This window comes from Alosa alosa, chromosome 1 (genome assembly GCF_017589495.1).
Source record: "Alosa alosa isolate M-15738 ecotype Scorff River chromosome 1, AALO_Geno_1.1, whole genome shotgun sequence".
NCBI lineage: Eukaryota > Metazoa > Chordata > Actinopteri > Clupeiformes > Clupeidae > Alosa > Alosa alosa.
In genome coordinates, this window is record NC_063189.1 from 34,700,418 (window position 1) to 34,711,131 (window position 10,714).

General features: G+C 48.3%; 1 protein-coding gene across 1 annotated transcript in view; it reads left to right on the top strand.

The window, feature by feature from the left end:
• The window catches only part of LOC125296689 (protein strawberry notch homolog 2-like), a 29,826-nt gene extending 19,402 nt beyond the window's left edge, over positions 1-10,424 (top strand). Inside the window, exons 20-31 of the mRNA XM_048246735.1 lie at positions 340-475; positions 668-780; positions 2,025-2,096; positions 2,310-2,418; positions 2,526-2,597; positions 2,888-3,031; positions 3,719-3,813; positions 4,101-4,193; positions 4,312-4,443; positions 4,889-4,965; positions 5,438-5,628; positions 5,872-10,424. Coding sequence (XP_048102692.1) covers positions 340-475; positions 668-780; positions 2,025-2,096; positions 2,310-2,418; positions 2,526-2,597; positions 2,888-3,031; positions 3,719-3,813; positions 4,101-4,193; positions 4,312-4,443; positions 4,889-4,965; positions 5,438-5,628; positions 5,872-7,757 — 3,120 coding nt within the window. The 3' untranslated portion in view covers positions 7,758-10,424. The remainder of the gene's footprint in view (positions 1-339; positions 476-667; positions 781-2,024; positions 2,097-2,309; positions 2,419-2,525; positions 2,598-2,887; positions 3,032-3,718; positions 3,814-4,100; positions 4,194-4,311; positions 4,444-4,888; positions 4,966-5,437; positions 5,629-5,871) is intronic.
• The last annotated feature ends 290 nt before the right edge of the window (positions 10,425-10,714 follow it).

A 10,714-nucleotide genomic window follows, 5' to 3' on the forward strand; every position in this document is an offset into this window, starting at 1 on the left:
ACTTGCCAAAATACATTAATACAAATATATTTCCACTCAGAATTGGTGTATATCTGGTTATTAGCTTTACTGCTTGATTGAGTAGTTGTGGTTAGCCCTTTTCAATGCCCATTTATTCATCTCTCGCTCTAAAAAATACGATTCTTGAACTATACACGACTGTTATGAAATTTTTGGTCAGTATATTGTACCCTTTTTTTTTTTTTTCTCACTTGGTATGGGAGCCCAGTTTTTTTTTCTCACTTGGAATGGGAACCCTGTGAATTTATCTACTGAACGATGACCGGTCACTCCTCCTCCTTGTGTGCTAACCCTCCCCGTGGCTCTGGTTTGTCTCAGTTGGTGGCCATCATCTCGGAAGCAGCGAGCTCCGGCATCTCCCTGCAGGCGGACAAGCGAGTGAAGAACAAACTCAGGAGGGTCCACATGACCCTGGAGCTGCCCTGGAGTGCCGACCGAGCCATCCAGCAGTTTGGTCAGTCCGCATCACACATCTCCACGCCACTGAACAGTGGAAGTGTGTGTCTTGTGATGAGTTTCTTGTTTGGTGGTTAAACATGTGATCACTCAAGTGAGATGTAGACAGCTGATTGTTGTTGGTTCTGAGTGTGTCTGTCACTCTCTCTCACTCTCTCGCGCTCGCTCGCTCTCTCGCTCTCGCTTGTAGGTCGCACTCATCGTTCCAACCAGGTGACTGCACCCGAGTACATCTTCCTCATCTCAGAGCTGGCAGGAGAGAGACGCTTTGCATCAATCGTGGCGAAGAGACTGGAGAGCCTGGTAAAAACACACACACACACACACACGACTTAGCATAACTCCCTTCAGCAGATGGCAAAAGCAGTGAGCACATGTGTTTCCACAGCTGTATAAGAACCCTCACTGAGCAGCACATTGCCTAGTGTATAAGGTCATTTGTCAGGTCGTAAAATTAGTTTTGCTAACCCCCCACCTTGAGTGTGAGTGTGCGGATGAGAGCACTGTAGCGGATGAGTGTGAGGGTGCGGATGAGTGTGAGGGTGCGGATGAGTGTGAGGGTGCGGATGAGTGTGAGTGTGCGGATGAGAGCACTGTAGCGGATTAGTGTGAGGGTGCGGATGAGTGTGAGGGTGCGGATGAGCGCACTGTAGCGGGTGAGGGTGCGGATGAGCGCACTGTAGCGGGTGAGGGTGCGGATGAGAGCACTGTAGCGGGTGAGGGTGCGGATGAGAGCACTGTAGCGGGTGAGGGTGCGGATGAGAGCACTGTAGCGGGTGAGTGTGAGAGGCGGATAATGAGAGCACTGTAGCGGATGGCGCACTGTAGCGGATGAGTGTGAGCGTGCGGATGAGCGCACTGTAGCGGATGAGTGTGAGGGTGCGGATGAGTGCACTGTAGCGGATGAGGAGGCGCGGATGAGTGTGAGGGCGGATGAGTGTGAGGGCGGATGAGTGTGTGAGTGTGATATAGAGAGCACTGTAGCGGATTAGTGTGAGGGTGCGGATGAGTGTGAAGTGCGGATGAGCCGCGACTGTAGCGGGTGAGGGAAGTGCGGATGGCGCACTGTAGCGGAGTGAGGGTGCGGATGAGAGCACTGTAGCGGGTGAGGGTGCGGATGAGAGCACTGTAGCGGGTGAGGGTGCGGATGAGAGCACTGTAGCGGGTGAGTGTGAGGGTGCGGATGAGAGCACTGTAGCGGATGAGCGCACTGTAGCGGATGAGTGTGAGCGTGCGGATGAGCGCACTGTAGCGGATGAGTGTGAGGGTGCGGATGAGTGCACTGTAGCGGATGAGGGTGCGGATGAGTGTGAGGGTGCGGATGAGCGCACTGTAGCGGATGAGTGTGAGGGTGCGGATGAGGGCACTGTAGCGGATCAGTGCGAGGGTGCGGATAAGGGCACTGTAGCGGATGAGAGCGCTGTAGCAGTTGAGTGCGAGGGTGCGGATGAGGGCACTGTAGCGGATAAGTGTGAGGGTGCGGATGAGCACACGGTAGCAGATGATTGGCTGCTGGTTGACATGTGGCTCCCTTTCCACGTCCACAGGGCGCTCTGACACACGGAGACCGACGCGCCACCGAGTCCAGAGACCTGAGCAAGTTTAACTTTGAGAACAAGGTGAGAGCCAAGGGCCACAGTGGCCTTGTAAGGCTATGCAATTAATCAAAAGCCAATATCAATGCTAATTCCGAAAAATAATCCTGATTATGATTTTTGTCCATAATCTAGCAGTCCTTGTTTTTAGTCATGTTTGAGTCATCTCTGTTTCTTTCTGATGAGTTTGTACTTGTATTTCTTATTTCTTACCTTTTTGTTTTTGTTCTACTGTAGTATGGAAACAAAGCTCTGGATAAGATCACCAAAGCCATTCTTGGCCACATCAAAAACACTGTCCCAGCACCCAAGGACTACCCTGGCGGTGATGGTGTTTTCTTCAGAAGTAAGACGCCAGATGACTGTTTATTTTGGGGGTTGGGGGGATTATGTTGTGACGTCTCTGAGGCCTCCTCATTTCCAGTTGTTTGAGTGCGGTTTCTCTTTGCGTAGACATGAAGCAGTGCATGATTGATGTGGGAATCCTGGCCAGCAATCCTCGTTTCGTCATCAATGCTGAGAAAGGTGAGCAGTCCTGGCTGCCGTGTGTGTGTGTGGGTGACCTTAATACATTCGGAAGGCACTGATGGTTGGTTTGATACCTACACAGTAAAGATCATAGCCAGTTCAGTTTTTATCCGATAGCTTTGTTGCTGTAGCTAAGAATGAATCTTGTAACTGAAAATGTCTTGTAGTCTTTCAACTACAACTTCCAATAAATGGATTGATATGTAAGTATTGGTGCTGGCATGTGTGTGGTTCCTAAATGTGTTTGAGTGGTGCTCAGTCATCTCTGTGCTAACCCACTTCCCCAGACTGCACCATCACCAAGTTCCTGAACCGCATCCTGGGCCTGGAGGTCCACCAGCAAAACTACCTGTTCCAGTACTTCACTGACAACTTTGAGCACCTCATTGAGAAAGACAAGAAAGAAGGCAAATATGACATGGGCATCCTAGGTGAGTGGCTTTTGGACGCTATTGAAAAGGAGCAACCTGCAGTCGCTTGTAGTTTGATTCGCGTCATTGATATGAAAGCTGTTGTGTACCAAAGGACCACACTCAAGGTGGGATTGTGGGGCACAGTTCACCCGAACTACAGCACCAGTGAACACTTGTTATGACCAATGATGGATCTAAAGCAATTTTTTTTAATGTGAAATTATTTTCACAAAAAAATCTAAAATGCAACAATTATTAACAATTGAGACTAAAGAACAGCTGTGTGGACATTCATGCTTCAAAGCTGCACATTTATCTTCCATTGCTGCCTGTCTCCAGTATTTTCATTTGGCACAGCGAAAATAACCAAATTACCAAAAGACTGATTTGCTACGGACATTGGTAAATAATAAGCTGGGTGTTGCTTACATGTTGATGACCTGCACAGACCGTGGGTTTACCAAATAATGTGAAATACGAATAGAAGGCAGGGGAGTAGGAGGAGGTTAGAATAATCACTCTCGAGTTCCGACCAGCAAAACGGACCAAGGGTCCAAACAGCCAACATAATATGTCCATGATTGTTTGAAAGTACACCTGTACTCCACAGTATGCTGCCTTGACCTTTTCTCCCGTCGCACTGTTCTGATGGGGCTTTTTTGGTTAGAAATTTGAGAGTGTGTTTGTGTGTGCATGTGTCATTAGATCTGGCTCCAGGGAACGATGAGATCCGTGAGGAGACCCAGGAGCGCTTCCTGACCGCAGGGAACCCGCAGGAGGGACAGGTCATACTGTACAAGGTAAGCTTCCATATCACAGATGCAACTCTCTCTCTCACACACTATAGCTCTCTCTTTCCCTCCCTCTCTCGCACACACTATCACTCACTTTCTCTCTCTCTCTTTCTCTCTCTCTCTCTCTCTCTCTCTCTCTCTCTCTCTCTCTCTCTCTCTCTCTCTCTCTCTGTCTGTGTGAAGGGGAGAGTGTAAGCTTCCTCTGTTTTGTGTGCCTTTGAATTCACTGTGTCACACTGGATCTGTTTGATCGTTGTTTCATTTCTGTCTGCTCTGATCATTATCTCTTTCAGATCAGTGTAGATCGAGGTATGCCATGGGAGGAGGCATTCAGTAAGGCCAATACACTCACTGGAGAAGATGAGGGCTTCTACCTCTCTCACAAGGTACAGACACACACACAGCCACACACACAGCCACCTTAAGCATGTGAAGAATTCAAAGATAGATATGGTTATTTGAAATCTGAGCTGTACTCCATGTATGTTTTAAATGTGTCCTCAGCTGCGGGGAAGCATGCCATGTGTACTGTTAGCAGAACAGGGGCGCGGGAGAAACCTCATCGTCTTCAAGCCCAACATTGGCAAGCAGGCTCACCCGGAGAGCTTGGACAACCTGCAGCTCCGCTACCGCAAGGTCTGGGCGCCCACTGACAAGAAGCTGAATTAATGTGCACTGCACAAAGCAAAACATGTCAGATACACTCTTAGTCAAGACAAACATTATGTAAAAGCAAAACATGTAACTTGTATTGTAAGTGTAAAGTACAAATCACATACTGACCCCTAGTGGTGTGGAGTCCCTGATGCACCTCTTGTCATTGTACATCTTAGGCTCTAACCCTAATTAAAATGCTGGGCTAAGTGCAAAGTTGTTGTGCATGAACTATAGCTATTTTGTGGCATGTGGGAGCATTGAGCGGACTAAGTAGGAAAAATCAATTAGATAATTTATTTTTTATTTACTTAAGACCTTACCCATTATTCAAATGGTGGCCCCATATTTGCCTCAGGCTCCAAGGCCTGTTAGTGAGGGTTGGCTTGATGTGGGCTGCTGCTGACAATGTTTTTCTCCTGTGCAGGTGACTCCAGAGGAGGCAAAGGATTGCTGGGAAAATCAGTTTGAGTTCTCTCTGCAGAAGTGCAGCCATGCCCACTGGTGAGTGTGTGTGTGTGTGTGTGTGTGTGTGTGTGTGTGTGTGTGCGCGTGTGTGTGTGTGTGCGCGCGCGCGTGTGTGTGACCTATGAATGAAAGGGTTGCATTACCAGGAAACTGTAGAAATAGCCTCCTTAAATGACCACTTGACCTTATGAGTAGTCCAGTGGTTCACTCCTAGACAAGATGTCTGTTGCTCACTCTTCCAAGAAAGCCTCTCATTTTGAATGTGGGTTACGTTTGTGTAATACTGAAGGACATTGTGCTGATTTCGTAAGAGAATGAACCATGTCCCTGTGGAAGTGTTAGAAGAGAGTCTTTTGGGGATACTGTACGCCAGTCTGTGCATCAGGGCTCATCAGCTAGGCTTTACAAATAGACATGAGGTGTAGCCAATCGGTCTTTTGGTAAAATTCACATACATAAAGTAAGGTCAAATAAGGTGTGTGTGTGTGTGTGTGTGTGTGTGTTTCAGGAAGGGCAAGTGTAAACAGAAGGAGCTGGGTCATGAGTGCTGGCTGGGCATGCGTCTAAGGCAATACCACATGCTCTGTGGTGCCCTGCTGCGTGTCTGGAAGCGCGTGGCCGACATCGTTTCCGACATCACCAACTCCAGCATCCTGCAGATTGTCCGACTGAAAACCAAGCACAACAGCAAGCAAGTGGGTGAGTACCGTCCCAATCCTCAGCCCCGCCTCTCCACCACTTCCTGTTGGTGTGGTGTGTAAGCTAACCACCATTGGCTCTTTGGGTCCCCTCGGTCCTTCATGACTACATTGCCCTACAGATCATGCATGTCAGTGGGTCATTCCCATCTGACCGGAATGAGCCCTCACTGGACTTCTGTGTTGTGTTCTTCGGACCGTGTGCTCCCCTCTGTCTAACCGTGTGTGTGTGTGTGTGTCACAGGCATCAAGATCCCGGAGAACTGCGTTGGGCGCGTGCGCACCGAGCTCCTTCAGATGGACGAGGAGGTGAAGCGCCAGCGGCAGGAGCGCGAGCACAGGGCCCAGGAGAAGCTGGCCACCGAGCAGCTCCTGCTCCGCCTGGCCAAGCTCCGCGCTGCCAACCCCAACGTCAACCTCCACAACCTGGCCGCCTTGTACCCCAGGGCTAGCGCCGTCGCCACCGCCTCCGCCACCGGTTCCCACCGACTCCTGCCGGCCCTGGTGAAGAAGGAGGTGGCAGAGGATGAGGTGCTGGACCTGACCCTGAGCCCTTCGCCCTCGCCGGACAGCAGCACGGCCGAGGGGGGCGCAGACGCGGACCGCAGTCCCAGCCTGCCCGAGACGCTGAACCTGGAGGCGCTCATCTCCCAGGAGAAGCAGCGGGAGAGGAGCAGCAGCGCCCACACACTCACCCTGCACGCACGCCAACTGCAGCAACAACAACAACAACAACAACACCAACAACAACAACAACAACAGCAGCAGCAGCAGCAGCAGCAGCAGCGCAGTCCTCTCCCGCCGCGCCTCCTGTCCCAGCAGAGGAGCCTGACGCCGGCGCAGGCCCAGCAGCGGCAGCAGCAGACCAGCCGCCTGCTCATGGCCCACGCCAACCTGCACCAGCAGCTGCTGCAGCGGCCCGGGAGCCCGCTGACCAGCCACGGGCGCCCGGCCGGCACCGTGGGGCGAGGCCCCTACGCACAGTCGGCGCCGCGAGGCCCCCCGCAGACCCGGCAGCCCAGGCACACGGCCAACGCCGCTGCCGGCGCGCACAAAATGCAGCGCGCGAACGAGAGCGCGCACAAGATGCAGCCACTGCAGTCGGCGCCGCACACGGCTCTGTCACTGAGCGCACTCAAGCAGCAGATCCGCACGGACACACACAACATTCTACAGCAGCAGCGACAGCAGCAGCGGAGAGAGCTGCCTTACGCTCAGCAGGCCACAAACAGGCAGCTCCTCCCCAACACTCTGCATGGCTCAAACACACACGCAATGCACATGGGCAACACACACACACAGCAGCAACAGCTGTTAAACACACAAGCATCAAGTACCCGCTTGATGCAACAGCAACAACAACAACGACAGCAGATGATCCACAACAGCCTGGGTCCGCAGCACAGCTCACACGCCCAGCCCCGAACTCTCGCTCAGACTCAGCCGCACGCCCAGGTGAACACGCAGGCGCTCTCTGTGAGCCCGCCCATCGCGCTGGACAACTGTCCATCTCCCGACGACATTCTGGACTTCCTGGACTGCTCGGCGTCCTCCTCGGTCCTGCCGCCGTCGTACTACTCGGCCGCGTCCTCGCACGCCGTCTCCTCCTCTCCCTCGCTGTCGTCCTCGTCCTCGTCTCCCAGCGTGGCCTCCTCGGCGTCGCTCTACTCCGCTGGCCTGCCTCTGCCCATGGGCACGGGCGCCGGGTCCTCCTCCGTCTTCGTGCCCTCCTCCACCTCCTCCTCTGCTAACCTTCCCATCCTGCCCTCCAATCACGCCTTTCTGTCCTCCAGCAATGTGTTCTCCTCCAACAGCAGCTCCTCCATCCTCCCCCCGGCGCATACTCTCCTCCCCTCCTCAGCTCACACCAACTCCTCCCACCTGGCCTCCTCCAATCACTCGCTTAACCCCTCCCTCCTCTCTGGGGCCCACTCCCTCCCATCCCCGCCTGACGCCTACCTCCTCTCCTCCGCCAATCCCTCGCTCTTCTCCTCGTCCTCGTCCTCCTCATCCTCCTCCTCTTCGTTGCCCAATGGCCACTGCAGTATGGACGCCTTGGACATGTTGAGATCTGCCGCTGGCGACCGCCAGTCTGTCATCCAGCACAAGCCAGAGTGGGACGCCACTTAGCGTCCAGGCTGCTCACTCGTTTGGCTGACACTGTTCATGCGCACATCAGAACTGCTCCCCTGACCCCCCCCAAACACCTCCACCCCACCCACATGCAGACACCGTGAGTCACTGTCGCCTCCCCAGGGCTGTCAAGTAGCGTTATTGTTTCTGTTGTGTTTTTGTTCTGCATCTATAAGCTACTGTTATGAAATGGTGTTTTATGTTTTTTTTTGTTTTTTTTTGTTTATTTGTTTTACTCTGTGATGACCACAGTTGATCTTGGCCGTGAATGCCTATTATGGGCTTATTCTCTGGGGGCATGTTGCTGTGAAAAGTTTACCTCTGACAGAAACTTTTCTCTGCCCGTTTTCAGCAGAGGCACTAATTTATTCTGTACTCAGAAGCCAGATTACATTGAAGAAAACATTCTTTACAACCTTCCATGCATCCAAGCATATTAAATGTAATCAGTATGGTTGTAGATCTGATTGTAGAAAGTATAGTTGGCTCATCAAAATGAAATGCCCAGTGCAAATTGTTGTCAATTATAGTGCCTCAACTACACTGTTTGGCCCTTCATCTTCAGACTGTCGATCAGTCACGTCACTTACGCATGTAAGAATACCCCTCTGCCTCTCAGATCAAGTGCAACTGTCAGGCCATCTGAACTAAAGATCCAAAATGGCTGAGGCCATTATAGTTGTTTGTTTGTGGCTAGAGCCTATTGTTATTCTTTTATGTTTGTCATGGGGAAGTTGGTTCTGATCTTAGGAAAAAGATCAAAAGAAAGAAATGCCTTGTCCTAACAGTGCCTTTACAAATGCTTAACAAATGCAGTCTTTTAAACTGGTATGTATATATTTATATTGAGAGAAGTGGAATATTATTATTTATTGTAATGACTTATGTTACTCTAAAGAAGAAAAGAAAAACCTTCCTCTCTTGAGCAGTGACCTGTGGTCAAACATAGTCATGCAACATTTAGTCTGCTGTTTATGGTTATTATTATTATTGATATTATAATTGTTAATTCAGATGCTTTTATTTTGCCCCACTCAGCAAGTCAGACTATCCTCTTTCGTCCACATCTTCCTTGACTGTGACCGCAGAGAGAGGAAGTGGCCAGTGCTGAAAATGGACAGATGGCCATAATGTGAGCCAGACGTTGTAATAAAAGAAATCTTGTCACTTGTACTGCTTGTTTAAGTAATTTCTCAGGTATAGTGTTGTCCTTTTTCTACAAGTCCAGACCAATTGCTACCGTATTTTAATTCAATTAGTTCTGGGAAGATATGTTTCGGAAAATAATCTACTCATTCAGGGGAACCAGACCATTTCGATTACGTGAACCTCCCAAATTGCGAAACATGAGAACTGGTGAAATCAGGTATGTTTTCACTGTCTCACCTCCAAGTGGAAGTGGAAGCAATACAGTGTCTTATGAACATTTCTCAAATGTACCTATAAGTTATCAACGACTCATCAAAAGTGCTTCAGTGATTCAAGGAATTGGTGTGTATTTGTCTGACTACAGGTTTGAATTGTTCTATTTAAATATTTTTTAAAAATGGGGTAAAAAAAGTTCAGTTGTTTAAAGGTCCTTACTGTAAGGTCAATAGATTGTGTCTTGTATTCTTGTATCCAAGTGGGAAGAAAGAAGTGTATTATTGTTCTTTGATGTTGCTGTTCATATTATTGTCATCATAACTATAATTGTTATTTATATTCAAGGGATATTTTAGTAGGACTGTTATTTTGATTCTTTAATCCTGTTTGATAGCTCAACACGTTCTAAACCTCTTGTCAGGGTCCTGTCCCCCCACACTCTCCTCAGAAGTTAGTTGAAGCATATTTAACCTGCCACCAAATATATTGCACTGCCACATACTGCTGTACTGCAATATTGTATGTTTTTTTTTCTCTGACAAATTTTATGCACACTAATCAGAAATGATCTCATCTCCTCGTTGGGTTTAATACCCCCTAGTATCCATTTTCTTCTGACACCAAAGCATCAGCACAAATATCTTGCAATGTTGAAACAGGCTTAAATTACATTGGCTGTTAACCAGATACCATTTTAAGTCACCACAAAATCATGTTATCGAATTCTCCCTACAAAGTTAATCTCAGGAAGACCCATGGGATCATTTGAGCAACATGTTGAATTAATTACCAGGGCAAAATGTGTGTCCTGCACTGCAAGGTTGACTACTATTGTTTTACTTAATAGAAGAACACATTTGGTAAACTGACCTCTTCTACTGGTTCTGGAGACAAAAGATTTATTAACTTGGACACCAAATCAGATTCTGTTTTTTTTTTTTTTTTTTTTTTTTAACTGGTAGTTTAGAGTAGAGGAGAATTCTATCTTGTGAATTTGATATTGTTCCAATGTCCTGTTGCAGATGACGGCTCATTGACAATTCTGCTCCTGCTACAGTTTGTCATAGCTGTGACTATCAAACAATTCATTGTCCATTTCAGCAGACCTTTGAGCATTTTTAAATGAATTTGAGTTTTTTTCCCCCAGTGTTTTTGTTCAACACCAGAAATCTGCATTTCAAGAGTGATTTTGTCACCCTGTGTGCTTTTTCATAAAATTGTCTATACCCTTCCCTTTTAAAGAACTGAAAAAGTTCTTTGGTGAACACTTTGATAATAAAAACAGAACATTTATTGAAACTGCTACTGATTGTATGTATTTTCTGTTGGAGCACTTTTTCTTTTGGGGTTTCCATTTTATTTTACTGAATATTTATGATTAGGTGAAATTGTAAATAACGTAAACATCTGTGCCTTTTGACTCATTCTCAACATTTTCTATATCTAACAGAAGGAATATATTGTATTGATATTAATTTTGTTAACAACAAAATAAAAACTAGAGTTTGTCGAATTGTTGAATGGGGCTCTTGATTATCAAGGTGTATCAAAATTCTCCAAAAAAAAGGTCTCAACAGCGCCACACAGTG